Genomic DNA, 27,719 nt, shown 5'->3' with positions numbered 1-27,719 from the left:
GCGTTACTAAAGTTAATCTATAGTGTGAAAAACAAGAAAATGATAAGAATTGTCCTGGGGCCATGGGCTGGAGTCCTGTTATCCTCACCCTTGGAAGGGAAGCTTGAGAGGGGTTATTTGGTCCCGAGCTATAGAGATTTGGGGAGTATGGACATTTTTTGGGTCTTGGTACTTGGTCAAGAGAGGCACGCACGTATTTTGGCGCCCCTTATAATGCTGAAAAGGTTAAAGGGTGAAATTTTTGCCCCCTTTGTTCCGATGCCCGAGGCACCAAACCTTTCTACAACTGAGTTTTGTAAACAAAGCGGCTCGTTACAGATCACAGTGAACCTCCCATAAAGACACTTTTTTTAATTGCGTATTGTTAGACGATAGATGGTGCGATTTGTTCGAGGGCTCTCAGAAATATCGAAATCGGTTGCCAGCGGTTTCGGTTTGGCGGAAATACCTGCGATTGGCGGAGAACTGGTGGGAACATTTAGAAGGTCCCGCCCCTCCAGACAGTGGTTCCACACCTCCGTATGGTGGCGCCGCCAACTTGGAAACTGTAAAGTAGAATTTTGTAGAATGTTCTTTTTTTCTCGAAGTTTCGACAGACCTATAAATAGTAGAGAGTTGTAAAATTTTTGGAGGCTCGACCCCCCCGTGGGGGGGGGCCATGGTTGTTGAATAATTTTTCAATACGGTCGCTAAGTTGGTTATATTCTGTTAGTGGGAGGAGAACGATTTAGCAGACAGAGCACCCAGCGGAAAGTGAAAGAACCTATCTCGAATCACCTCATAAACGAACTCATTCTGATAATGTTTTCAAATTTTGATGTTGAAAACAGCTATTTGTAATATTTTAGAAAATTTTGGTTCTCAAGTTTTGTGACGTAATTGGCCATTTCTCCGTAATTTGGCGACTATTTGGTGACAATTGGTGATGTCTCGTACTCCCCACCCGGGATCAAATTACCCGTATTTTTCTCCAGGAAATATGGACACACTACGAATCCGTCTCGAGAAATGCGGGACGTATGGTCATACTAATAACAATAATGCTAAAACTTATAACTCCACTAAAAAAATTTCAATACAGACATTATTGAAAAAACAATATTATGTTGTCAAAAAAAGGTTCAAAATTACACAATTCGAAATAATGTATGACAACATCTTTTTACGGTTACATATGAAAAATATCGAAGAAGGGGGGGAAAGAAGTTTCCATCCACCCCGCCACCGAAAACAAATAAGTTGTAGTCGTAGTAGAAGATAGTATAGTCAACACTTGTTGACTCCTTGCTACAGCGGCATTTAATAATAGTGTACCCGGGGAGAGATATTAATGTCCGAATTGTAATATTCGGCACAAAAATGAAGACATTAAGACTACCGTCATCAATTGTCTTTTGATGGTATGACCAGGATTTGTTTGTTTACATCACTGTCTCTTCTTTTCAATGTCGACTTTTTACTGATAAGAGATTTTGTTCAGGGGTTTGGCGATCACGGCAAACATATTGCGCGTCTATACCAATAACTGTGCGTAAATTGTTCATCTTTGTTTGTATTGTTTTATTATAAACAAATTATAACAATATTATAAACAAAATTTCATACGCAACTCACAAAATTATTGTTTATCCCTCTATAATTTATCCTGGCGCAGGGCCGCCACATCCCGAGGACTATGGCACCGGGCTTATCCCGTTGCAGAGATCTCTTCCAGCCCAGCTTCAGGGCATAGTAGACCCAAAAGCGTGTGGACTTAACAATCTGAGTGTGTATCTAACTTTGTGTGCTGGGTTTCTGGGTGATGCCATATAATATAACTATATTCCAAATGGTGAGGGAAGTGTACTGATTGAATATGTGTACCATTGTTGGCCGGTTACTCTCCTGTGGCAGGACTTTTTAACGAGGAGATCTCTACTCCCATTCGCGAATGCAAGTTGACAACCACGGAAAAGTAACTTCAGCCAACCACCCCTGTGCAAGGGCATAGCGAGGGGGGGGACGACGACTTGGGGGTCTGGTCCCCCCCCCCCCCCCGAAATGTGAGAAAATGACAGAAAAAAGGGAGAAAGATGGCCAAATCCATTGTTCTGTCACTTTGGTCCCCTCCCGAAATGAAAGTGGTCCCCCCCCCCGAACGAAATTTCTGGCTACGCCCCTGCCCCTGTGGCACCCAAGTGGGGATCCAGATGGGAAGGTTATTATCCCTTCCAAGAGCTGAATAATATTTGGGAAAATTTGTTTGCCCCTTAATATACAGGATGATCGAGACATCAGGTGCACCTACACAATAAGTTAGTGCCTCGACAAATCAGCCTGGATCCCAATGCCTCGGTTTCATTTGCAACTGATGACATATCTCTACCTCATTCACAGTTGAGGATGCCTGCCTCTGCTCCATTTGAAATCTGAAGATGTCTGTGTTCGCTCAGGCGCATCGGAACAGCTTCGATATAGGGGACACGCCAAATTGGCGACTTTTTTCCGATGATAAGTCGCCATTGTTGGCGCGCTCTGGTTCGTTGTTGTTCTTCCGGGTTGTCGTTGTTCCAGAATATTCGAACTAGTTCTGAAAAATACTGCTAGGTGGCGATACTTGTTGTAGCGCGTCTTTTCAAACAGCCGTAGAGCCATTTTGTTGTTTGTGCTTGTCCGACTGTTTGGATTACATTTTCGTCGTCTGGTCAGGTTGTATTGTTCCCTTTTTTTTTTCCTTTCCCATTTCAATTTGTCGTATTTGATTGCATTTCGTCATGCCTTCTGTTTTCAGCGTTGTTAAAAAATTTCAGGGTATAATTTCTAGTCAAAAACTCACTCTGAAATTTTCGAACAACCGGGCAACGTTGGGTGAGGAGGGCGTGGGTAACATCATTTTCTATCAGACGTACCTATGCCCAAATATGCCCTTGTTTTTGGAATTTTTGCGCGAAACAGGGCTCATCAAATCATCAATGCGTTGCCCAAAATGCGGCGCATCTAGAGGGATGGAGCAAAGGGAGCGACTGTCCCTCTCAAGAGCTGAATAATAAGCGGGAATTTATTTGTCCCATGAAATACGAGATGATGAAACGAACTTACACAGTCCAGGGCCGTCATTTCAACTTTTCCCAGGGAGGGGGGGGGGGACAAAGAGCATGTACTAAAGGTGCGTATATATATATTTATACCATTTGTAGTGTATTTTCAAACCTCCTAAATGATCCTAAAATCCTGCACAGTCTAATTCCCAACTTTGAGGTGCAAATGCAAACCAATCTTCCCATTGAAAATTCTTGCCACTGAGAGCATTAGGCCCACAATGGTACAAATATTCAATCATTACTCTTCATTTCTGGAATATAGATGCCAGCACTGAATAATCAGACGAAACACTAGATGCGCACTCAAACTGTTAGGTACTCACACTTCCGGCACAACTGAATCAGTAGTAAATTGTCCATGGCAATAAACCGGAATTGTACATGTTTTGAAAGAAAGTCCTCCCCTCCTGTTTCATTGGTTCATCACCCTAAATCTGTGCTTGGTGGCACCTTTGGCGACTGTACACACGACGCGAGATGTGACTGCGTCACCAGTGGCGTTTGAACCTGAGTACTTGTGATGCGAGTCTATCAAAGCGATCGCTTGACTGCTACAGCAGTACCTTAACAGTACCAGGAGTTCTCCCTCCCACCGTGCAAAGAAATTCTATGGGGTTTCCTCCCTCCACTTAATTGAAAGTACCTGCCTACACAGGTACTTATTCTGTCGCTTCAATAATATCTTTGACATTCACACTTATTCTCGAAAATCATAGTACAAAATCTAGTTATCATGAGGCCTTCTATAGGCCTACCAGGGCTGGACAAATCTCAGGCGACCAGAAAATTGGTATTGACGCTTAAAAATGTTCAAATTTGCTAAATTGGAGTCTGAAGGTGTCATGATTTTTTCTGGTTATATTACGCTTAGAGTTACCAACCGTTCTTTTTTTTGGTGTCATTTCAACCGTCATATTATGTTTTAGAAATTCTCCATTATATGGTTGCATGGTTGGATTCATTATGTAGTTGCATGAGTTCAATTATAAAATTTTGAAATTGTTAATTATAATAAAATTATGATATATATATTATAAAATATGTAGTTTTTTGTAAAAAAAAATTTGGCATCAAGTATCTCTTTTCTGTCAAAAATAATCTAAAAACAGTTGTTAACAACCTGTGCTCCACGTGCACTTCCCAATGGCTCTGCATGTCGCTCATAAGAATTCTGAAATTTTTTCACTTTTCCCCAGACTCTGTTTTCGTTATGAAACTTGAAAAATTTCAGGTGCCAATACCAGTTTTTTTAGCCGCTGTTATGATCTGGAGCCTGGGATTTGTGAAGCCAAAGCTTACAATTATACTGCAGTTATTAATTTTGTACATATTTGTTTATTTTCAGCATAATGATTTTCTGACCCCCTCATATTGAAAAATGCTCTCCCTATCATTGGATGACAGCTCCATAGATTGACGAAAAGCTGAAAGAAAAACTATCTAATAGTTTGATTGGAAGAAATAAATCAATCTCCGAGCAAATATGAGTAAAGGGACCCCAGAAAGGTAAGCTCCTTGCCACATGTTCTATTATTCTTTTATTGGCACGTTACAGACTGGCAAAAGTATTTCGGTCTATTTCTCTGTTTTGTGCATCGTTTTCTTTCGTTTAGTATGCACATCTCTCGAAAGCTGTCTCTCTTGACCTTTTTTTGTTTTCACAAAATAAAAAAAGACTGGAGACACTCCCTAGACATTGTTCATTTATTTAAGTCAGAGTTTGTTTAAAAAATTCTGCTCATATTGTGAAATACAGTGACACCTTGGTTAGTGAGTGCCTCGACTTACAAATTTTCGGGCTGACGAAAAATATTTTTTAATGATTTTTCTGCCTCTGCTAACAAATGCGGATTCCGCTAATGAACGTTTTCGTTGACACAGATGTGCATGCTAACATAAAAACTGCTGCACTGTGAGGTGTGTGTGTGTGTGTGTGCGTGCGTGCGTGCGTGTGTCCCCCCAGGGCTGTAATTAGCCTGGGGCAACCAGAGCACTGCCCATGGGCCCTGAGACAAATGGGATAACGATATCAATCGACGACCTAATCACCCCTCAAAAGTATACATTTGTTTTGCATAATAATAACCCTTTCAAGAAGGTCCTCAAGGAAAAGTGTCCGGGGCCCAAAGAAGCCATGCTATGGTTATGATGCATCTACTGCAACTTAAAAGCCAGTTGCATTCCCGGTTAATTTTTGGTTTTCCCAATAATTGAATTGTTGACAGACGGCAATGAAGAACTGCACCACATTTTTGCACTTGAAACATTTATTGCAATTAAATTTTATTTGCATGAACAGTTTAGATTCTAAGTCAACACAATGTATCAATTTCAAAAGTTTTAACGTTAATAAAATCACATTTTAGTAAAGCAGGTAGATCTCGCCTGATCAGCCTCAGTCTGACCAGAAAGTGACAGGAAGTCTGTTCTGTCACTGGAACCACTTTTCCGTGGTACCACAGTCGCACAAAGATCAGGTAGTCCATGGACATGTAGAGAAACCATTAGTGATAGCACAGTCTCAGTTTGCAATAAGCCCAGGAGGAGAAGACCTATAGTTGAGCTAGCTCTCAGCTTTAGCAGGAGAAAAGTTCTATCACAATGGAAGCATTTGAAGGAAGTTTAGCGGAGGAACTACGTCCTTATAGTTGTCACAGTCAACGGTGGAGAGGCAGCCACCGGAGTGAGAATTACCACATGTTTTTCTTTTACTGCATCTGGAGGATCGGAAGCGCTAAAAGCACTTTACTAACTTTCAGATCATAATTGTAAGAGAGTACAAGAGGAAGTGGAATGTGATTGTACACAGCACACATCCAGTATATAAAGGGAAGTTCCCTGTCACATGTAATCGCAGGCCAATCAGCTTCAAAGCTCTGTGGCATTGAAATTAGCATAAAATTTTTAACAGTTATGGGGCCATTCAAGTATTACGTAAGCAGATTTTTAGCCATTTTTGACCCCCTCCTCCCCCCTTGTTAGCAAAACACTGACCCCCCCCCCCTTGTCAGCAAAATTTCGTCAGCAGCTTCGAATACTTCATATCTTCAAAAAGAGTGATTGATGGGGTAAGTAACCTTCAAATCCCCCCTCCCCCCTTGTTATCAAAAGTCAGCAAATTCAAAACCCCCTCTCTCCCTCGATGCTGATGTAATACTTGAATGACCCCTATAATCAAATTTACATACGTTTATGTAATATAACAATATTGAATGATCATGACAATCGGAATCGGTCATCAATACAAATGTAAACATCGAAGACCCTGACAGGGCCAACAACACTAGGCCTATTACAGATTGAATGAATTCATAATGTTATTAACTGTACGACAGTCTATGGCATACCATCGACGTGAAAGTAAACAATTGCACTTATTTTATGCACAACATATTTCCAGAGGTTTTCACTTAAAAACGCATTTCAAATATTGATTATAACATTTTCTTTTAACTAAGGTGCACGATGACTCACTGTGGGGGTTTCCACTGGTAATCCAATAAACCCCCTCATTTTACACTACACTTCTCTTTCTGGATTTTTCCCTATTCTATAAAACTTATCTTTAAATTTTTCTGGAACGAATCCAACGATTTTCCATAGAAACCTATGGGAAATCGGCTTACAAAGATTTTGGTTTGCAAACATGATTTCGGAACAAATCATCTTCATTAGCCGAGGTATCACTGGACTCATAAACAAAGTTCAGTGCCGTCTTAATGCATGTGCCCACCCAATCACAGCCTGGGGGCCTCATAAAACTGTGAACTGGTTGAAATTTTTGAGAATAATACCTGGAAAGGCCTTAGAAAAATCACTTTACCTGAGGGTCCATTTTGCTCTTAAGATGGCCTTGACCAAGTTACTCATAATTCAAAGTTTTACTATCTTTTTCATGTCATTTTGCAGCGCCTGTTCCCTTGCTCACGGCGATAGCACATCATGGAGTTCGGTTTACAAACCCACTACTACAAGCATGAAGTACGAAAGCCGTCCAGGTATCCAACGCTACATGAAGTCCCTAAAGCATCTGCTGCCTGTGAGAGTACAAACAGGGTAAGGAGGTGTTTTCTCAATGTTTTTTTTTCTAGCAATATATGCCACTTGGTCTTGCATACGTAGTGCATCAGTGTCGTACTGTGGATGAACTGTGTACTCATTGCAATTACTTTCTGCCAAATCTCTTGTATTTATGAGTTGATACTGTGGTCATAAATTGCTAAATTTGTGAGTAACAAGAATCAATTTTTCCCTTCATCTTTTATATTTGTTGCTGAAGGCCTGGAAGTTTGATGCCAGTCGATGCAACTGGCTGTTGCACTTTCACATTCTTCTCTTGGTTGACTCCGCTCATAGTGAGGACTTTCCAGCGAGACTTGGTTCAGTCCGATATGTATCAATGCTCGCCAGAAGATTGTTGTCAGAGGAATGGTGCGAGGTAATTATAAATCTTTGATATTTTCAATTGCCTTTTGCTGTGTTGTATAAAAGTGGTTAAAAAGTTATGACCTGCCACAGAGCGTAAGACCGTGCCTGGTCCACTTTTGGGAATGAATGTACACGATATGAATGTGATTAAATTGACAGTGCACAGAACCATCTGTGTATAGTTTGATCTAACAATCAGAATAACATCAAGTGAGGCGACATGGCAAGAAGAATTCTGTAAATAATTTAGTTCTAAATGTTGTTGATAGTAGAAAATGTGCCGTTGGGCAGTGTAAAAAAGGGTTGCAAATAAATGAATAAGAAAGACAAAATTGCAGTGAAATATCATTATTTATCCATCACTCTCTCCATATCAACCATCTTCATTCTGACTGTCATTCTTGAGGACCATACATTTCATTTTCTGCACAACATGGTCTTCGGCCAATAAAAACATTTTACGTGGGATGTTCATAACTGTCCACATCGCTTAACAAGCCAAAGAGCTTTTTGACACAAGTTTCTTCCAGTTGCTTGTCCGACTTGTTCTCGAGATCATGTGACTTCTGATTGTGGGGATATCTCAAATGCAAGGTCTATCTTGGTGTAGTCCCGAACTTGACCACCTTAAAGGACAACATATCAATGACTGTGATGAATATTCTTTGTGGCATGCTTCTTTTGGTCATAGTGAATATTGTGCAGAAAATGCAAAGTGTGAGCGACAAGAACAAACCACATTGAAGGTGGTCGATGCCCTCACCGGGAAAGTGAATGTGATGAATTGAGCTTGGTGATTCGCTGCAGTTTTGCCCTTCTTATTCATTTATTTGTTCTTTGTAACTCCTTTTTACACTACCTCATCACCCTATTTCAGCCTATTGGTGACATTTGGAACTGCAATAATTTTTTTATGAATCTTTCTCATGTCATCATTGGTCTCCATTGAGCTACTACGTTACAGTATACCAACTCTGGCTATATCTATCACCAAACATCAATTTCCAACCACTGTGGTTGAGAGGGAAATGAAGGCGCCATCTATTGGCTGTAGCCCCATATAAGGCTGCCCTTACCAGACACGGGGCTCGGTGCAAAAATTATAGCAGGACCAGGTACATCTCAGTAATTTCGCCCCCCCCCCAAAATGTTTAGGTCCTTTTTTTTCCCGATTTTATATATTTGGTTGGGGTGAAGAATTTGGCATCCACAATTTAAAAATATACGGAAATACTGACAAATGTCCATACAAAAAACATTTAATCACGTAATTGAATGTAAATTAACGCAAAAATTGATGAAATATTCTGCGCTGGAGGTAATTTAAAACTAATGAGAGATAAAATTCCCGAAAATAATGAAAATTCTAGATTTGGATCAGAAATAATTGAAAGACGTAATACCAATGAAAGTTCACAATTTAGAATGAAAATTGAGAATTAATGCAGGAAATAATTTCAGACAGAATTGGCAAAGATTTTTCAGTAATTTACTATGAGTGTGGGGCCAGCACCTCCTAGAGATAGGACTCTGCAGTCTCCTTGTGACGTCAGTAAGTAGTTCATCTTCCCTCAGAATATTCAGGGGGAAAAATTCCCTGCTCGTACCAGTATCATCTTTGTGAGGAAAAGAAATGATCAGGCTCAGAATTGGCAATTTCTATGACCCACATCCAGTCACTATGCAGTATTTGTGAGCCAATCGAGAAGATTCTATGCCAAAATAAGAAGAAACGAAATAGGATGCTGTGTTTCAAAATGTGGCAAACTTGCTAGGTAGTCTGAATGACGTTTATGGCAAACAGTGCAGAAGCCTTCTATCTCTAGGAGGTGCTGGTGGGGCCCTGAAAGCACGGAGACCAGTGCGATCACACCTGTCGCATATCCTAAGTGGATGACTCTGGTTTCAGGCTCAGTGGGGGTGGGGAGAACTTTTTTTATGTTCTTCCCCCAGATTGGAAGCTGTGGACCTTCATGATGGAAGATGAGCATCTTACCACTGTACCACTCAGGCGCTCCATTGTCAGTTTAATTAAAAACACCCTGTATTTTTCAGCAATTAAGACTTGGCATGTCTAAGTCTAATGTATGTCATAGTCTAATTGGCCAATTGGATGACTGTGATATGACAAAATGAAAAAATGGAGTCAGATTTTATAATAACATGAAATGTGTACCACATGAATCATTTTGTGAAAGTAAAAGCCAATGCAATTTTTTTTTTATGCCTAATCATAGGTTATCGCACATATGGGATAAAGAAGTCAGAAGAAATGGCCTTCAAAAGACACCGTTATCATTGCCACTCCTACTGTTTTTACGCACACGTTTTTTCTTGTCATGCATGATATATATATTATGCTTAGCATTTGGTTTCCTGGGCCCTGTAAGTCCTTACCACTGTCTTTTTACGTCTTAAAGTTCTGTAATCGGCCTAATTTATTAATTTTAAACCATATGATGACTTAAGAACAAAAGTATCTCAAGTGTTTAATTTCACACATAATTTCTTTCAGACTGTGTTCATGAGAATCCTACTCGAATACCTACAGTCTCCAGAAATTGACCTGATGCAGGGTCTGACTTGGATGGTATTGCTGATGATTAGTGAATTTCTAAGAATCATGTTCTTCACACTGTTTTGGGCGATCAACATACGAACTGCTCTACGAGCTAGTTCTGCCGTTAAAGCTCTCTTGTACAGAAAGATTATGAGGTTAAAGGCTGTAATGAATTCTTCTGTTGGAGAGGTGGGTACTAAAACTGTTTCTGTGTATGTCTACTCAGAGTATGTGTATAAGCAGAAAGATTTGCTCTATCTCTGAAATCACATTTTGCTTTCGACCTGCAAGAGTCTTGTTATTGAGATTTTAGGACGATCTCTCCTTCTCATACATACTCAGTTTGATGTGGTATTTGTATTTGAAATAAGAACTATGGTGAAACCTCGCTACAATGATACTCAATATGATGATAATTTCCCCTACAATGATAATTTTTCAAATCTGCGTTGGAATTGCATATAGTCGAAATGTAAAACTTCCTTTGATATAATGATATCCTTTAATAAATTAATTAATCCCTCTAAACGATATTTTTTTAAGATACAGTGATACCTCGTCTAACGAATGCCTCAGCTTGAATTTGTTTTGGCATTTTTCTGCCTTGGCTAATAAGTACAGATTTGCTAACAAACATTTTTGTTGATATAGATACATGCGCTAACATATACTGGTGTGCAAAAATGAAGAATGAGACAATTTTTCAAATGTAACATTGTGCAAAAGAGTTGCAAATCTACACAAATAATACCATAAGATCCCCAAGATATAAGAAAAGAGTAAATGGGAAAAGAGTAAAGAAAACATTTCAAAAAAGAAGTCTAAAGGATTTAAAGGAACTTTATAGAAAAAGCTGTGATCACAGTTGCACAAAAGGTCGAAATGACCATCTGACAGGTGACTAGCAAGGAAAATACAGCCTTTAGTAGATCACCCCTGATTGTTATGCAGGATTTAAATCATCTGCCCATGCTATGTACAAGGTTGTAAACGAGATGTTGAGGCATTGCTGTCCATTTTTGTTGTAGCATCAGTTACAGCTCCAGAATTGTTGCTGGCAGCTGGGGACGTGCTGCCATAGAGTGTGTCCTAGAGTGTGTGGAGTCTTCTCCACATATGTTCGATTGGATTTACATCCAGGACCTTGTCGGCCAATCGTTGCCTTGAATATCTTCATAGCCCAACGGCTCTGTGACAGCCACTGTACAATGAGATGTAGCATTGTCATCCATGACGAGGAACTTAGGACACCTCTAAAGAGGCCATCTCTAAAAAGACTAATGTAAAGGAGGAGAACCTCTGTACAATAGCAAGCACCAGTGACTGAACCACCTTAGAAGACGTACGGGTACCAATCATGATACTTCCCCAAACGAGAACTCTGCCACCTCCAAACCGTCTTTTTTATGATGTTGGAGGGCTTATTGCATGTTCCCCGCTCTCGCCAGATGTGTGTATGCATCCAGAATTGCTAGTCAGAATAAATCTGCTTTCATCCGTAAAGAGTACTCAACCTCAATTTTTCAGCCTCGTCTTTAATTTTTGCACACCAGTATAAAACAGCTATGTCATGAGCTTAAATTTTGTGCAAATCTAAATGAGTTCAATGAGTAACGGTCAATGGAGGCAGATCAATATTTTTACACCACAGAATCACTTTCAGAAAGATATTTAACCATTTCATGTGAAATGAATGATTGAGTTGAGAAAATGCATTTAAAAAAAAGGAAAAAAAAAATAAACCCCTTAGACTTGAATGGCTTCAGTGCATATTCTTAAGTGACTCCTAATACCAAACTTAACAGTCTGGACGTTTTAGGACCTCATCTTTTCCATCCACATGTATGAAAAGTGATCCAACTAATCATATAGCACACACTTTTTTTTTTTCACTTTGGCTCATGAACTCAACTGCATAGTGTACATTGTGTAAAATAACATTTTTCACAGGTTTTTTTCATCGTTCTTTAAACTCTCTTTCATCCAATTGTGAAGTTGTTTGCTTCAGTCTGTGGCCAGTATTTGTATTTTTTACAGTACTTCTCAGTGCTGTGGTCTTCTGAAGTTGGTTTTCTGTGGTTTCCAATTTCAAGGCACCAATGCGAGCTGATCTCTCAGTTAAAAAGTATTGCCACAGAAAGCAACAGGTCTCTAACTGTAAAAATATCCAATCTTTACACTTCACTCATAATTTCACATATATATGACAGCACTGAAAATTCACACACAACACTAGACATGCACCCAGACTCTTAGGCACACACACTTTGTTTCCAGACTCTGCCGCGAAGCTGAGCTGGAAGAAACTGCTGCAATGGGATGAGTCCGGTGGCAGAGTCCTAGAGTTCATTCATTCAGTGCTTCTTAGTGTTTAGTGAACTTATCTTCAAATTTGGGGGCAGTTCCTTGAACGATTTAAATGATTTTCCATGGAAACCTCAAAATCACATTTCAGCTAAGTATGTATTTCTGGAACAAATTATCTTTGTTAGCCAAGATATCATTGTATTTCTAAACTGCTGGAAGGATATTTTGCTCAAAGTCACCAATATGCAGGGATCTCTCACTTGTCCTACTTTTTGGTAAAATGTCCTGCTTTTGTCCTACTTTCGTGTTTTTGTCCTACTTTTTACCAAATCCTATCTACAAAATTCATGTAATTGATTTTAATTGAGGAGAGAATCATCGATATATTGCCAAATAATACAAATGTAGTAGATTGCAATTAAAGATTCTGCCAAAGCAGAAATTGTATCGTTTTTCAGATTATTTGGGGGGGGGGGGCATGCATGTGGACCATTTGGTTTATTAATTTTTCTTTTCCTTAGTTTTAGAGTTCAACAAGTAGAGTAGTCATTAAAAACTTCTGTCTAGATGGAATAAGTAATTTTGCATTTGCTACTTCATGGTCTTGGACAGTAACTAACATTCAGCATTCAAAATTATGGTGCACATTTTGTGTATAGATGAAACAACTATTTGCATTACAAAGCAGTTGGGATAAATAGGACTATTATATATTTTTTGATTCTGATGGTACCCAATAACATTCAGTTGTCTCCCATATTTTTAGGGCATCTAGAGGCATAAACAATATTTACAATGCTTGGCAAAGAACTAGAAATGAAAGTGCTTCATTTGTCAAAAACAATTACACTGGTACTGAGCGCTAAAATTTAAACAAATCCTTTTAAAAAGAGGATGGACAATGCAGTAAAATTATCAGGTTCACCTTGACTTATTTATATCGGACCATGTAATTTACACATTTTGCACTGTGCTTTTTGAAAGTGGTCTCGAAAGAGCGTGTCATTCTTAAGAAATTCATAATTTGCTGTGTATCAAAGAAAGGAGTTGACAGACTGGACATTGAAAGTCTCCTCGAAAAAAAGAAAAGAAAACAATGTATATTGTTAAAAGAGGCAGAAAAGAATTCTGTTTTGGCCAAAAATGATTTTTGTAACCAAGTCATTTCTGCCATTTTGCTTCAGCTCATGCCAACCTTATAAGGTACTCAAATGGTGCTAACGATGCAATGGAATGATACTATTTTAATATTTTTTTTAAATTGTATTAAAATATTTAACATTAATTTCAATATTACTTTTATTGCACATTGTGGATTAACTTGGTTCAAAAAGCAATTTTCCAGATTTCCTAACTGAATTTTCTGGAATTCGGGAACAGGAAATTGCAGAAAATTCCTGAGAATGGGTGGGAAAGAATTCCCACTCAAAAACCTCATATTAGATGCATAGAATACATAAAAATTCTCATTTGTATATATAAAATGTCCACTGCAGCTAGTCATCTCTCTTACTATTTTGTAGGTAAGTACATGAGATGGATTGGTGTTGATAACTTCTGGGTTAGTCACAGTTTTATTGGATTGAGTTTGTTCACTCTGTTGGATCACATGATAATACAGGAAATATAAAAATTATAAGGGGAAACACTCAGGCGGCATAAAACGTCTGTAAAGAAACTGAAATATTTGTGTAGATATTGAATTAAGTTTTTCCTTCCTATAGATAATCAATTTATTCTCCAACGATTGCCAGAAAGTCTTCGTGATGGTATACAATGGCCCTCTTCTTATCGGAAGTCCAATTGTTATTGTTGGTGCTGTGATATATACATGGTGGCTCCTTGGCCCCTTCTGTCTTGTTAGTGTTGCGGTTTTTACTCTATCCTATGTATACCAGGTAGTATATTTTCTTCAACTCCCGTTAGACGCTATATTGCAATTAATGTGTTGTTTCAAGTGCTCATTTTATTTATTTTTTCAAGTGATAGAATCATTTTAAAATTTCTTGTTAGTGCTTCAAACTGAATAGACCTGATATGTAAAGGATTGCATGTTTTGTGTGGTGCATACCATTTACAAATACAGACACCACAACAAGAAAATCGCCTAACAAGGTGGCTGAAAAAAAGATGCTCATAAAAAATATTGATGTCGAATATATATCTAAACTATATCAAAAATACAGCAGCCCAATAAGAGTAATTAAAAAAATCAAAAATTAATGCTATACACTGCCCTTCAAAATGTTATGGTCTTATCTAAGTATGGATAGCTTCTCAATTTATGCACATCATGTTTATCATACTTTTTCAAACCATGACAACTGTTTTTCTGAAATAGGGTTGTTGAAATACGTGTTGGGATAAATCTGGAAGCTATCCATACTTAGAATATGACAACCATAAATATTTTTTATGGGCATTGTATAATATTTTATCATGTATATATATTATTTTTAGGTTTTATAATTGCATTTTTAATTGGAGGTTGCTGTATTTTAGAAATATATGACATCTATATTTATTACGGGCATCTTTTTCTCAGCCACCTGTCATTTTGCCTGTTGTAGTTTTTGCGTTTGTATTTGTTACAATTCATGACCCCCTGAGCTAAACTATTCTGTGTATTAGAAGAAAAACTCCCTGTTACACTGCAACCTGGAATTGTCCCTTACAAAATGATACTGGTGTCCCCCTTGTTGAAGCAGTTGATTGGCAGTGTATTAACAATTAATGATCTGTCCTATCCATCCTGTTGAACATTTTGAACACTTGCCTTCAACACCTGCATTCCTCCAATGTAAAAGTACTCAAAAAATCAAGTCTTTCTTCATAGCTCAAGCCTTGTGTGCCAAAAAGAGCACGCATAGCTCTTCTCTGCACCCACTTCAACTAAATCTATGTTCCTCTGCAGGTATGGTCTCCAAAACCTCAAGGCATACTCCAATCCAGGAACTAAGCCACAGAAAAGCAGAAGAATGATTTTAGGAGAATGCGAAGAGACCTTCTTAAGAATGAAACTGAGCATTCTATTAATTTTTTTTATCACAGCTGAACAATGTTCAGAAAACCTGTGCCGCTCATCAATGATAATTCCTAAATCTGTGACCCTAGTTGCATCTGGGGTAGTAATACCATTCAACTCTTAAGTGAAAATTTGATGTGTTTAAACCGAAATGAACGATCATGCATGTATCTACACTGAAGGTTATGCTCCATGCTGCAATCATATTCAAGTTTGCCTATAGAATCTCCTTGTCATTTGGGTTCCATACTATCCCCCCTTTGCTTCATGTTATCTGAGAATTTGCTAATAATCCCATTGATACTCTTCATCAATAAAAAGTAAAAAATGTATGGGCCCAAGACACTTCATTGAGGTGCTCCACTCTTCACACCTGTTTAAACAGAGAATTCCTCGTTCACCATAACCTGTCTCTCAACTACACGATTCTATCCAATTCAACAAGTTGCCCCGAATCTCATTTAAACACCTTAAGAGTTTACCATGTTGGATGCGATCAGATGCTAATTTCTTTTGTATTGATTACTGTCATGTAGTCTTATGAGAAAACAACCATGCATATATATTTTTTATTATTTCAGTTCGGAATTTCATATTTTATTACACGTTTTCGAAAAGAGGCAGTCAAAGCAGCAGATGAAAGAGTAAGTAATGAAAGGTCATGACCTTCTTGCTAATTTTCACTGGGTCTTATTCCTTTGCTTGCTATTTAAATGTCAGTTTATACGTCCTCTTTTTGTTTCTCACTATTTGGGATGATGCTCACAGGAAAAAGACATGATCACCTCACACTGATTATGATTGTGGTACACAGTTTAAATTTTCCAATTATGTGTAAATTAATATATGCTATAGTACATATGTGTCATATCTAAGTTCAGAAGTTACTGTATCAAACATCCTCAGATTTGTTGGATTACTTTAATTTTGCTGTCCTCTGATTGCGCTTGGAGAATTATTGCATAATGATGAATGAGACGATCAGTGGTGTTGGGGCCGGGGTTATTCAGCACGCACTGTAATTTGTGACACTGGTTCAAGCACCCCTAGAATTTATCACAAATCAAAATTTCCCACTTAAAACTTAAGACTTAGACTCTTAGCACCCACAGACTTGAAACACTTCTGGCACCACTGAAAAAATCTAGTAATGAGTGTGCTTCAGAAAAATATCTAATCATGAGTGTGCTTGAAAATTGTAATGGGTGTGCTTGAAAAAGTATCTACTAATGCAGCGGTTCTCAACCTTTTTTGACTCACGGAGCCTTTTTGAGTAAAAAAATTCTATGGTGGAGCCCCATAGGCCAATTTTTTTAATTTTTTTTTTTTTTTTTTTTTTTAACCGAGCACAACTCAGGTCTATCGCCATAGGCAATTTTCTACCTAGTGAGTTGTGCCGGAAGTGTAATTGTGTGTACCTAACAGTCTGAGAGCGTATCAAGTGTTGTGTATGATTTTTCAGTGCTGCCATCTATATCTCAGAAGTGAAGTGAGTGATGTGTCGTGACTGAATATTTGTACTGTTTGTAGGTCTGTTGCTGTCTGTGGCGAGACTTTTTAACGGGGAGATCGGCTCGCATTTGCGCCTCAAAGTTGGGAACCACAGAAAACCAACTTCAGCCGACCACCACTGTGGCGACGGTGGGGCTCGAACCCGGGTCACCGCGATTCGAGTCCGTCACTATGACCACTCGACCACCACAGCGGCCAATTTTTTAATTATTCATCAGAGTTATTGATTTATTTTTTTATTTAAAAATAGTTATAGTTTTTTTTTTAATTTTACTGTTTTTTATTTTTCTCGATTGGCTGCGGAGTCCCTGGAGAGTGCACAAGGAGCCCCCTGGCTCCACTGAGCACAGGTTGAGAACCGCTGTACTAATGAGTTTGTGTGGAAAATTTATCTAAAAATGAGTGTATTTGTGTAGAAAACAAAGTAATAATGAGATGTTTGTGTAGAAAACAAAGTAATAATGAGATGTTTGTGTAGAAAACAAAGTAATAATGAGATGTTTGTGTAGAAAACAAAGTAATAATGAGATGTTTGTATAGAAAACAAAGTAATAATGAGATGTTTGTGTATAAAAAAAAGTAATAATGAGATGTTTGTGTATAAAAAAAGTAATAATGAGATGTTTGTATATAAAAAAAAGTATCTTGGGTGCAATAATAATGAGTGTATTTGGAAAAGTAATAATTAGTGTGTGTGTGCGCTTGGATAAGTATCTAATAATGAATATGTTTTTTTAAGGAAATTAAGGGTTTCTCTCGGAGTGGGGGGGGGGAAGGCTGTCCACAAATAATTTGTGGTACCCGCCCATAGAACTGATTAAAAATCAAAATATCCTGCCGAAAGTTCAAAACAAACTTTCCCAGTTTTGAAACACTGATGACAGTATCGACTTCAGAAAAACTCTCTCTCATCTACATCTGATCTGCTTGAAGCGACATGATGAAGTGAAGTTGGATGACGGGAAGAAAAGGTAGTTTATGGGGGGAGGGTAAATACAATCAGTTTTTGTTGGTCCCTGATTAGGTGAAGGGTGAGATGGGTGTTAAAAGTAGAAAAGGTGGGGAAAAGAAGGACTCGTGTAAGAGGAAAGATGAGGTTTATGTCCCTGTATTACATGTATATATATACTCGTGCATAAGTGATTTCTCCCACTTAAATATCACCAATACGGTGAAAAAATTAAAAACTGCGTATAAACCCTCTCCCCAAAAATCAACCAAAAAAAATTTAGAGGAAACACATTTGGCCTATATTTTCAACAAATAAATGATGCAATTAAAACATAATCGAAATGTTTTCCTTCTCCAAGCTATTTGGTCAATACTTTATGAAATATTAAAACATTTTTCTATATGTACCATTACAGTGTATCAGTACTCAGAGGTGTATTTACAGGGGTGCTTCCAAAGATTTGTTTCGTCATAATATCCAGAAAATCTTATTTTTCAATCCCATATTTGTTAGGACTGGATCTGAAAGGGTTAAATAAGCTAACCTCCCACCCCCTCCCTACCTAAGCCTTTTTTTTAAACTTTTTAACTGAACACAATCTAGGCTACATAAACTGTTGTCGATTTAAGCCATTGTTACAGTTGAGGAGCGAGACAGTGTCAGAGAAAGCCTTATTACCATCCTATACATATATCCACCTAAGCTGACTTTTCTCTAATTTACCCAATTTAGAAACAAATTTTTGAACAAATCTACTCATCCTATACATGAGTATATGTGGTACTCCACTTCATATAAAAAATTCCAATACCTTTCAATTAGAATAGATTTTCTGATTGCTATTTATGAAAGTGATGATGCAAATTTGTTGATGAGAGCAATAATTTAATGTACCCTTGCGATATTTAATTTATATCAAATACATTTTTTTTTTTTTCGAATCTTTTTTGGTGCAATTTTATCATTTTTTTTTCAACTGCTTTGAAAGAAATCAAAATTCTTCCAAATGAAAATCCATTTGTTTCTAAGATCATGCGCTTTTTCCCTCTTCTACTAAAGCAGGGGTGGCCAATCCACCACATGTGTGCCACAGCATCAGGAGTGGTACTCTAACGCTTTTCAACGATTAAAGAAATTCTATTCCATTTTTCAGTCAAAGAAATTCTCTCCAACTTTGACATTTATTTTCTTACGAATGATGGTCTTGTAGGGCTCCAAACCTATATTTAGTATGGTATAGGTAGTCTTAAAATAGCAATTATGTGATGATTTTCTATTCAATGTGTTTCTCTCTATTCAGTTTTTCATCTTTGAGTATAGTTGCTGGACATCCTGTGTGTACAAGATTCAGGATTGTCTGCACAACATTGCATATAACAGTATTACATTATATATCCATGAATTTTTGAAAGGGGGAGGGGGTGCTAAGCTATCTTACAAACTTTATTGCTGGGGGGACGACAAGCAAACTGAGTTCTCGGGTTCCAGTCAGGACTATGTTCGTGGAGGGCTCTGGGCCAAGTGAGTTTTCTGAGGCCCTACCTGGCTAAAAATGCTTATCTATAAATTTACGTACACACTCTCAAATTTCAATCGGATCTCATTTTTTGAGGCCCTATGCTTCAAGATACCACTGGTTTGTGCCCAACATGGTGTAGGTAAGATAAACTGCTACTGATATAAGCGTATGCATAATCTACATTGAGGTAATTGAATTTATGACTCGCAAATAAAAGCAATTTAGAACTCAAAAAAGAAACAAAGTGAATATTTTTGAGAAAATAAGAGGACAGCCGAATAATATTTTGTAAGAACGGAGAAAGTACTCACATCCTGTAAAAACAGGACGTATGGTCTGGGTGTTAAAATTTGTAGAGTGGTGCACAGATCAAAAACGATCTTGATCACGGTTTGGAAAAAGGTTGGCCACCTCTGTACTAAAGTACTAAAGGATTTATAGCAATTGTAAGCACAAGTAGTTGATAAGGTTTTTGCGGCCATCGTTAGAGGAAAATTGACTATTCTGGCTTGAAGGCTGTTGTCTGTTTCAGTTAGTGATTTTTTTTTCTGAAGATGACAACCCTTAGTGTTGGATAAATGGTGAGGACAAACTCAAACAGACAATAACCTTCAATCCAGAATGGCCAATTTTTAATGAGAAGCACATTTTTTTTAGAAGTATGTAATTATTTTTATTCTTTCCAGATTTCCTTGATGACGGAGTTCCTGAATAATATAAAACTCATCAAGCTTTACGCATGGGAAAGTATGCTGATTGAAGCAGTGAGAGGTTAGCTTATTATGCCTTGTTGTAACTTTCATCATACAGTTGCCACTTAATTTTATGAAACCTCAAACTTAAGATTTTATTTACTCGTTTTTTTACAAACTAGTAATCTGTCCCAAATAATATGACATTTCTCAGGGCCGTAACTAAGATTTTTGCCACCCAGGGCAAACATTATTTCACTGCCCCCCACAACTATAAAATTTGATAATTTTATTACAATGTTCTTTGTTCTCACCTAAAATTGCTACCCCCGAAATTTCGCTGCCTGAGGCAGTTGCCTGCTCCCCCCCCCCCCTCGAATTACAGCCCTGCATTTCTTAGTGAACATCTTTCCAATTAACAAACTTCCAATTTTTGAACTTATTGTTCAGTTTTACAAATAGTACATATGCCAACTGTATTATATTTATATGGATTATTAATATGACATGTTATTAGCAATTACATTATTGATATGACTAGGGTGACTGAATGAGGTTCCTGAAAAAATCGGAAAAAAATCCTGGAAATTCTTGTTAAAAACCGAGACATTTACAAAACTCTCATCTGGTGGGCATTACAATTTAAAATTGCAAAAGAAATTTAATTGCAAACTAATAATGTATTATAAAAATATTATCACACTACTTCTACACAGACCCAAAAATGAGTAAAACATTGGGATGGGAGCCATGATTGTCAGATGTCCTGTACAAACGTGATTGAAGGGAGTATGCCATGAAGGGCAAGATGCATTACATCACATGTGCATAAATTACTAGGAAGGGAGTCTCATATTCTAATGTCTATGCTTCTATGAACAGTCAAACCTTAATTTACAAACTTACGGTATGTAATTTGTTTCGGAAATCCAATCATGAACTGAATTGTTCAGAAACAAAAAGTTTTTTAATTTTTTCCCCATAGGAATCAATGTATAATTGATTAATTCATTACGAGGACTCCAAATATTTTTAGTGTAAACTTTCACAGCAGTGCTTTACACTCAAGTGCATAATTTAAAGCCGATTGCAATCATTAGATTAACATTGAAAACATTTGTACCTAGAAGAGACAATCACAACATTACAAGATAACGGGTTCATATCCCATGTTGGAGCAAAAGTGGGACATGCCTAGTTTCTTTAACACTGCAAAACCTCTCTTTTGTGGACACTGGCAGGAAAAAGAAAATTTCCCTGTAAAAAAGGGAGTCTGGGGTTAAGATGGGTTTTACTGCATCATCTATGATCTCAGTGTCAACTTTCTCAACATTTCTGCATGCAAAGCAATCTGGCCACAATTCCTTCAAAACTGAATTCATATTTCTGTTAGTCACTTGCTGCCAATCACTGCAATCAATACAAATACAACGCCACAACAGGCAAATTGCCCAACGAGGTGGCTGACTTAAGAACATCATGGATCCCCGAGCCCTTTTTTACCCTACCTACTACTGCTACACCACACATGCACCCCGCGGAACCCCCAACGAATCGGTACATGCGGGAATGTGCGTGTATGTGTAGTGAAACCTGACGTGAAGTTTTTGTTGTTTCTCTGTAATGCTTGTTATGTGTAGTGCTGCCATCTGCCACTAGTTTTTCTAACTGTGAGTGAAGTGTTATGATTGAATGATTTATCGGTGTAGGACTGTTGCTCTCTGTGGCGAGACTTTTTAACGGGGAGAGATCGGCTCGCATTTGCGCCTTGAAGTTGGGAACCACAGAAAACCAACTTCAGCCGACCACCGCTGTGGGGTTCGAACCCGGATCTTCGCATCGCGAGTCCGTCACTATAACCACTCGACCACCACAGCGGCCTGTGGTATACTGTGTGTAATAAGTATACTGTCAGATCAATAAGAGCTATCAGCAATGCAATACAGTATTAACATGGTAAAAATATAACAGTGAAATAGCAAATTCCTAACATAGCTAAAAAATTTAAATTAGAAAAATATTGGAAATAATTCTATTTCATTATGCAAGCAAAAACCAGGACAAACAGATGTCCCAAAAGCCTTTTTCAGGACAGGACGAAAAAAACCCAGGACATCTGCCACCCTAAATATGGCTGAAATTTACAAAATATTTTCAAATTTTCTCTATGAAAATTTCGTATTATTCTAGATCATTTTCAAAATGTAGATTCATACTTGTTCTTCACTTGAGTTTGAATATTTCCCATTTGCTTTTAAAAATCTTAAGAATGGAATAGCGAGAGGTCATTTTTCGTAACGTGTATTTCCCAAAGCGAGACAGTTTATGGACCGCTATCATGTACAAAAATATGCTTACCATTGTTTTCAGTGATACCAGTTTTATGAACAGCCAAGTATACATAGTCCACATGCGTTATAACCCCCTTAGTTTGATGGAAAACTCTCATTATATCAAAAGTTTAGGGAAAATAGAAAACTCACATCTTGATAAAATAAATTCCATAATTTTTATTTTTTTTGCAATGTGAGCAGTAGCAATGAAAATGCATATGGTTAGAAAAAGGCCCATAGATATCACTCTGCGGTTATTTGAATGAATATTATCGAAAGAATGCTGATTTTCAGCTTGGGAACAGGAGTCCAATTATCAATATATTCTTCTTTTATCTGGAAAAAAGTTATTCATCATGAATATCTGTGGATTGATGTGTTCTTATGCCCCAAAGCAGAATGTTTGGCATTATTCTACAACGATCCTTCTGCTGAATGGAAATGTTACTGTGGCAACAGCGTCCACCATTGGATGGTGCTGTCTGCATAATAGGGAAAGCGCACCTGCTCGATGTAGGAACTTGACTTACGTTTGGCTGCTCAAACCAGACAGTCATGTAGTCCGCTTGTATCGATACATTCTTGTAGATTCTATAATTTTAGTTGTGTAATAAATGTTTTATTAATCTTTGAATTGTAATTTAATTATTATCTTTGAATTGTAAAAGAAGTGTTACCTTTAGCCGTTTCATTCCTTCTACAATAATTGGTGACCCACTCGATCCCAAGCGCTCTTCCGCTCAATTTCCATTCTGCTTCCGCTGTTACTTACTGTCATGGCGTTGAATGTGGAGCACAAGACCATATTCTTCTGTAAAAATCACTATTATAGTGTTTTATACGCTTTTCCTTAAAATTCTTCCACTTTGTTCTGCAGTAGAAGTGATTGTTTTGCGAGGTACGTAGGTACGTCACAGATTTTGACATGTTCTGCTTTGGAGTGCTTATGTCTTGGTCAGAATCTTTCATACCCTTTCTCTTCAATCCAGATTCCAAAAAGCTCTGAACTCAAATTTGGGGAGGAGGGTTAGTTGTAGTCACACAAATATGTATCAAGCATCCCACTGTGTCTCATTACACAAGCCATTGTACCAAATTTTATAATACCATAGGCCAAATATACCCAAGAATGTATTTTATGAATTTTTCTACCAAAAAAAAAAGGATGACAACTGAGTCTGGACGTCATAAAGGATTGAAGGATGTGGGAACGATGAAGGAAGAAGTGATAGCTTGTATAAAAATATTTAATTTACCAAAATATTATACGATAAAATAAAAGACTATAAAAACATACTTCTGACAACAACAATCCATTCACAATTGCGTTCAAAAACTAACATCCTATTGTTGACGACCCTGACTCAGTGGTTGGCTTTGACCGAGTCCCTACAAAGATCTTTGCAGTCTGTTATAATAGATGAAGATTGATTACATGGCCTGAAAAAGGAAAACATTCAAAACTTATCATACTGATCATTGTAATGGAATGGTCGATATCACATTCAATCATTGTTATGAGTATTAACTATTTTTTAAAATGACACAACTGATTTGTATCTGTGTATTAATGGAAGATGATATTGTTCTGAAACTTCTTTTTTTCCCTTTAGATGCAAGAAGCGCAGAAAGATGTCAGCTAGAAAAATGTCAGTACCTCCATACTCTGAGTTCTTCCATTGCAGCAAAAACCTCTGTTATTGTTACTATAGTAACGATTCTTACCTATACCTTGTCCGGCCATGATCTCACACCTGCGGAAGTAAGTACAGGCAATGTGGATGCATTTACTAAATTCTAATTCAATTTTTTTAATATCTCAAGTAAATTAATTATTAAATGATCAAACATTACTTTTTCATCTATATCGATAATGACGACTATTATATTTGTAGAGAAAGATGCCCTCTTCACTTGTTAATACAGGATTCCTCGAAAGACTGGTTATATTTAGAGATGGTGATTTTAGGAAGAAAGTTCCTCTCTCTCTGCCTCCACAGAGATATGAACCCTGGTGTTTTATTTGACCCTTGGAGGAATATAAACTGAAGAGCCAAACAAACTGGTACAGGCATGTGTATGCAAATAAAGAGACATGGAACCAATCAGAGTACGGCGCTGCGGTCGGCAACGCCTATATAACACAACAAGTGTCTGGCATAGTTGTTAGATTGGTTAATACTGCTACAATGGCAGGTTATCGAGATTTAAGTGAGTTTGAACGTGGTGTTATAGTCAGCGCACGAGAGATGGGACATAGCATCTCAGAGGTAGCGATGAAATTTGGATTTTCACGTACGACCATTTCACGAGTGTACCGTGAATATCGGGAATCCGGTAGAATATTAAATCTACGACATCGCTGCAGCCGGAAAAAGATCATGCAAGAATGGGACTGACGAGAATCATTAAACGTGACAGACATGCAACCCTTCCGCAAATTGCTGCAGATTTCAATGCTGGGCCATCAACAAGTGTCAGCGTGCGAACCATTCAACGAAACCTCATCGATATGGGCTTTCGGACTCGTGTACCCTTGATGACTGCACGACACAAAGCTTTACGCCTCGCCTGGGCCCGACAACACCGACATTGGACTGTTGAGGGCTGGAAACACGTTGCCTGGTCTGACGAGTCTCGGTTCCAATTGCTTCGAGCTGATGGACGTGTACGGGTATGGAGGCAACCTCATGAATCCATGGACCCTACATGTCAACAGGAGACTGTTCAAGCTGGTGGAGGCTCTGTGATGGTATGGGGCATGTGCAGTTGGCGTGATATGGGACCCCTGATAGGTCTAGATACGACTCTGACAGGTGACAGGTACGTAAGCATCCTGTCTGATCACCTGCAACCATTCATGTCCATTGTGCATTTCGACGGACTTGGACAATTTCAGCAGGACAATGCGACTCCCCACACGTCCAGAATTGCTACAAAGGGGCTCCAGGAACACTCTTCTGACTTTAGACACTTCCGCTGGCCACCAAAATCCCCAGACATGAACATTATTGAACATATCTGGGATGCCTTGCAACGTGGTGTTCAGAAGAGATCTCCACCCCCTCTTACTCCTATGGATTTATGGACAGCCCTGCAGGATTCATGGTGTCAATTACCTCCAGCACTACTTCAGATATTAGTCGAGTCCATGCCACGTCGTGTTGCGGCACTTCTGCAGGCTTGCGGGACCCTACACGATATTAGGCAGGTTGACCAGTTTTTTTGGCTCTTCAGTGTATATGTATACAATTGTCAAGATATTTATCCCAGGTTCCTTGAGGTCTGATACACATTCAAATACCAAATGATAACTCATGAAACAAAAAATCATGTTAGTGTTAATTTTCAATAATATTTAATCAAAAAGTCTTAATTGAAACCAACTCCCTCTCCCCCCCCCCCCCCCCGCCTTTTTCTCATTGGTAGTTTGATTTCAAGAAAAGATCATTCTATTGGGTGATGAGAATTATGCATATTCTAATTAATATTGAAATTACCATCATTTGTCAATTCTACCCCATGATCTATGATACCTTGTCCATGCATTTGGTAGTAACATTTTTCTATGGGTGGTTTGTACAGAAAAAAGAAAAAAACTAAGAAAAGGAGAGAGGGAGAAAAGAAAAAGTCAGAAGAATGGTCAAGGGATAGGTTTCTAGTATTAGAGAAGAAGATTACACAAGACGGTATTACACAATCTTCAAAGGGGCCTGTAAGTGGCCATAAAGTAAAGAGTGTTGAATGATGGAGGAAATAAAGGTATTGTGCATGTATTGGTATGTGTAAACATCAAAAGCCGGACTTAACTTTTCCCCCTATTTGTTATTATTAAACTAGACGGGACCCCACATTGAATGATTGTGATAGCTATAGCACCAGTCTCTCATTTACTAGACAAGTGTTCTACCTCTAAGCTATAGAAACAGATAAACTATTTCTTCCTTGGAGCATATGTGTAATTTGAATGGCTCCTAAGCTATTACTTGATTGCTGCCACTGTCCATGCATGAAGCCATTCAACATATACTGTATTTTAACATGTATAAGGAACACCCCCCTGATTTTTCAGACTTAAAATTTGAAAAGATATATCTATAATACAATTCACACGTGTGTAAGAGACCTCTCCTATTTTAAGACCCAATTTTTGGCAAAAAAGGGCTCCTTATACATCTTAAAATATGCTACGGTATTTACACTCTAAGGGGGAAATATTCTATCTTTTTACATAGAGGTATAGCACTCGTCCAGCGAACAAGAGACCAGGGTTCAAGTCCTTTTGAAAGCAAAAATTAATTTTCTTCCTAAAATCATTATCTATAAATATAACCAGTTTCTCATTTGCCAGATGAATGCTCTAACCCTGATCTATGGAAACTGAGTATTTATTCCTTGAATGGCTCCGTACATGGATGGCTGCAGGAATTAACTAATAGCTCGTGAATGACATTAGGCCACTAGAGGGAGATATATATGTACAGAAATGTGAATTTTCTTCGTAAAATCTCTTCATCTCCAAACAAAACCAGTCTTGGTTTTCTGCCAACTGTCTTGAACTAAATGTTACTAAAACTAAATACAGTAAAACCTTGTTAAGTCGTCACTCCGGTTAAGTCGTCATTTTTCTTCAGACCCTTCCAGCTCTCATAGACCACAATGTTATTAAACCCTCGTTTACTCGTCGCTAATTTCGGTTAAGTCGTCACTATGAAAAGGTTTGAGGAACAGAAACAGACTATTTTTATGGCTCCCATTAAAAAAAGAGCTTGTTAACAGATTTGCCATATGCTTAAAAGTCACCATAAAATCCTATATACCCAAACAGAACAGTTTAAGTAACGAAAGTTACGCTCGGGAAGTTCATTTGCCGACTAAGGTTTTTGGAACGTTGGGGGCTGTTCAAGCTAGACCTCATTTCTGCCTGGGCTCCATTGGAGAAAATGGACAAACCGTGAGACACCCAAGCTCTGTCGCAAGAAGCAATGTAAGGACTTCCCCCTTACATTGGCCTCTCCGGCAAAACCAAAATTTATTTATTCGTCAAAGATTTCATATAGTGCAAGGAAATCAAAAATTATGTAAATCGAAGAATCAAATTAACCAAGTCAAAGTGCAACGGGCAGGGATAATAAATAATCATAGAATTAGGGCTTGAAATTTAAACAAAATTATCTTTGTTGAAAAAAATTAGACATTCTTTCCCAAGTTGAGGTCTTCTGTTTACTTTTCCCGGGGCCCCTCCACCAAGTCAAAAGTGTTTGAGATTACTTTGTAGTTGTGTCATGAACTACTGATGAAATTACACTAA

The 27,719-nt window shown here is 38.0% G+C and overlaps 1 protein-coding gene across 3 annotated transcripts in view; it reads left to right on the top strand.

The window, feature by feature from the left end:
• The first annotated feature begins 1,256 nt into the window (after positions 1-1,256).
• Positions 1,257-27,719, top strand: part of LOC149065040 (ATP-binding cassette sub-family C member 5-like) — a 60,581-nt gene continuing 34,118 nt past the window's right edge. For 2 of the 3 annotated variants that reach the window (XM_089254556.1, XM_089254554.1), the window contains exons 1-10: positions 1,257-1,400; positions 4,426-4,586; positions 6,990-7,136; positions 7,360-7,518; positions 9,746-9,893; positions 10,024-10,257; positions 14,100-14,273; positions 15,982-16,044; positions 20,070-20,154; positions 24,022-24,170. In XM_089254556.1, the coding sequence (XP_089110682.1) occupies positions 4,564-4,586; positions 6,990-7,136; positions 7,360-7,518; positions 9,746-9,893; positions 10,024-10,257; positions 14,100-14,273; positions 15,982-16,044; positions 20,070-20,154; positions 24,022-24,170 (1,182 nt within the window). In that variant the 5' untranslated portion in view covers positions 1,257-1,400; positions 4,426-4,563. Of the gene's footprint in view, positions 1,528-4,425; positions 4,587-6,989; positions 7,137-7,359; positions 7,519-9,745; positions 9,894-10,023; positions 10,258-14,099; positions 14,274-15,981; positions 16,045-20,069; positions 20,155-24,021; positions 24,171-27,719 lie in introns of all 3 variants that reach the window. The other variant, XM_089254555.1, reaches the window with a different exon arrangement.

The sequence above is a fragment of the Pholcus phalangioides genome, unplaced genomic scaffold, assembly GCF_987345545.1.
Source record: "Pholcus phalangioides strain wild (caught in Gottingen) unplaced genomic scaffold, Ppha-v1.0 ptg000041l_1, whole genome shotgun sequence".
NCBI classification, from domain to species: domain Eukaryota; kingdom Metazoa; phylum Arthropoda; class Arachnida; order Araneae; family Pholcidae; genus Pholcus; species Pholcus phalangioides.
Note: the sequence above shows the minus strand (reverse complement) of the source record. Positions and strands in the feature narration are given on the sequence as shown.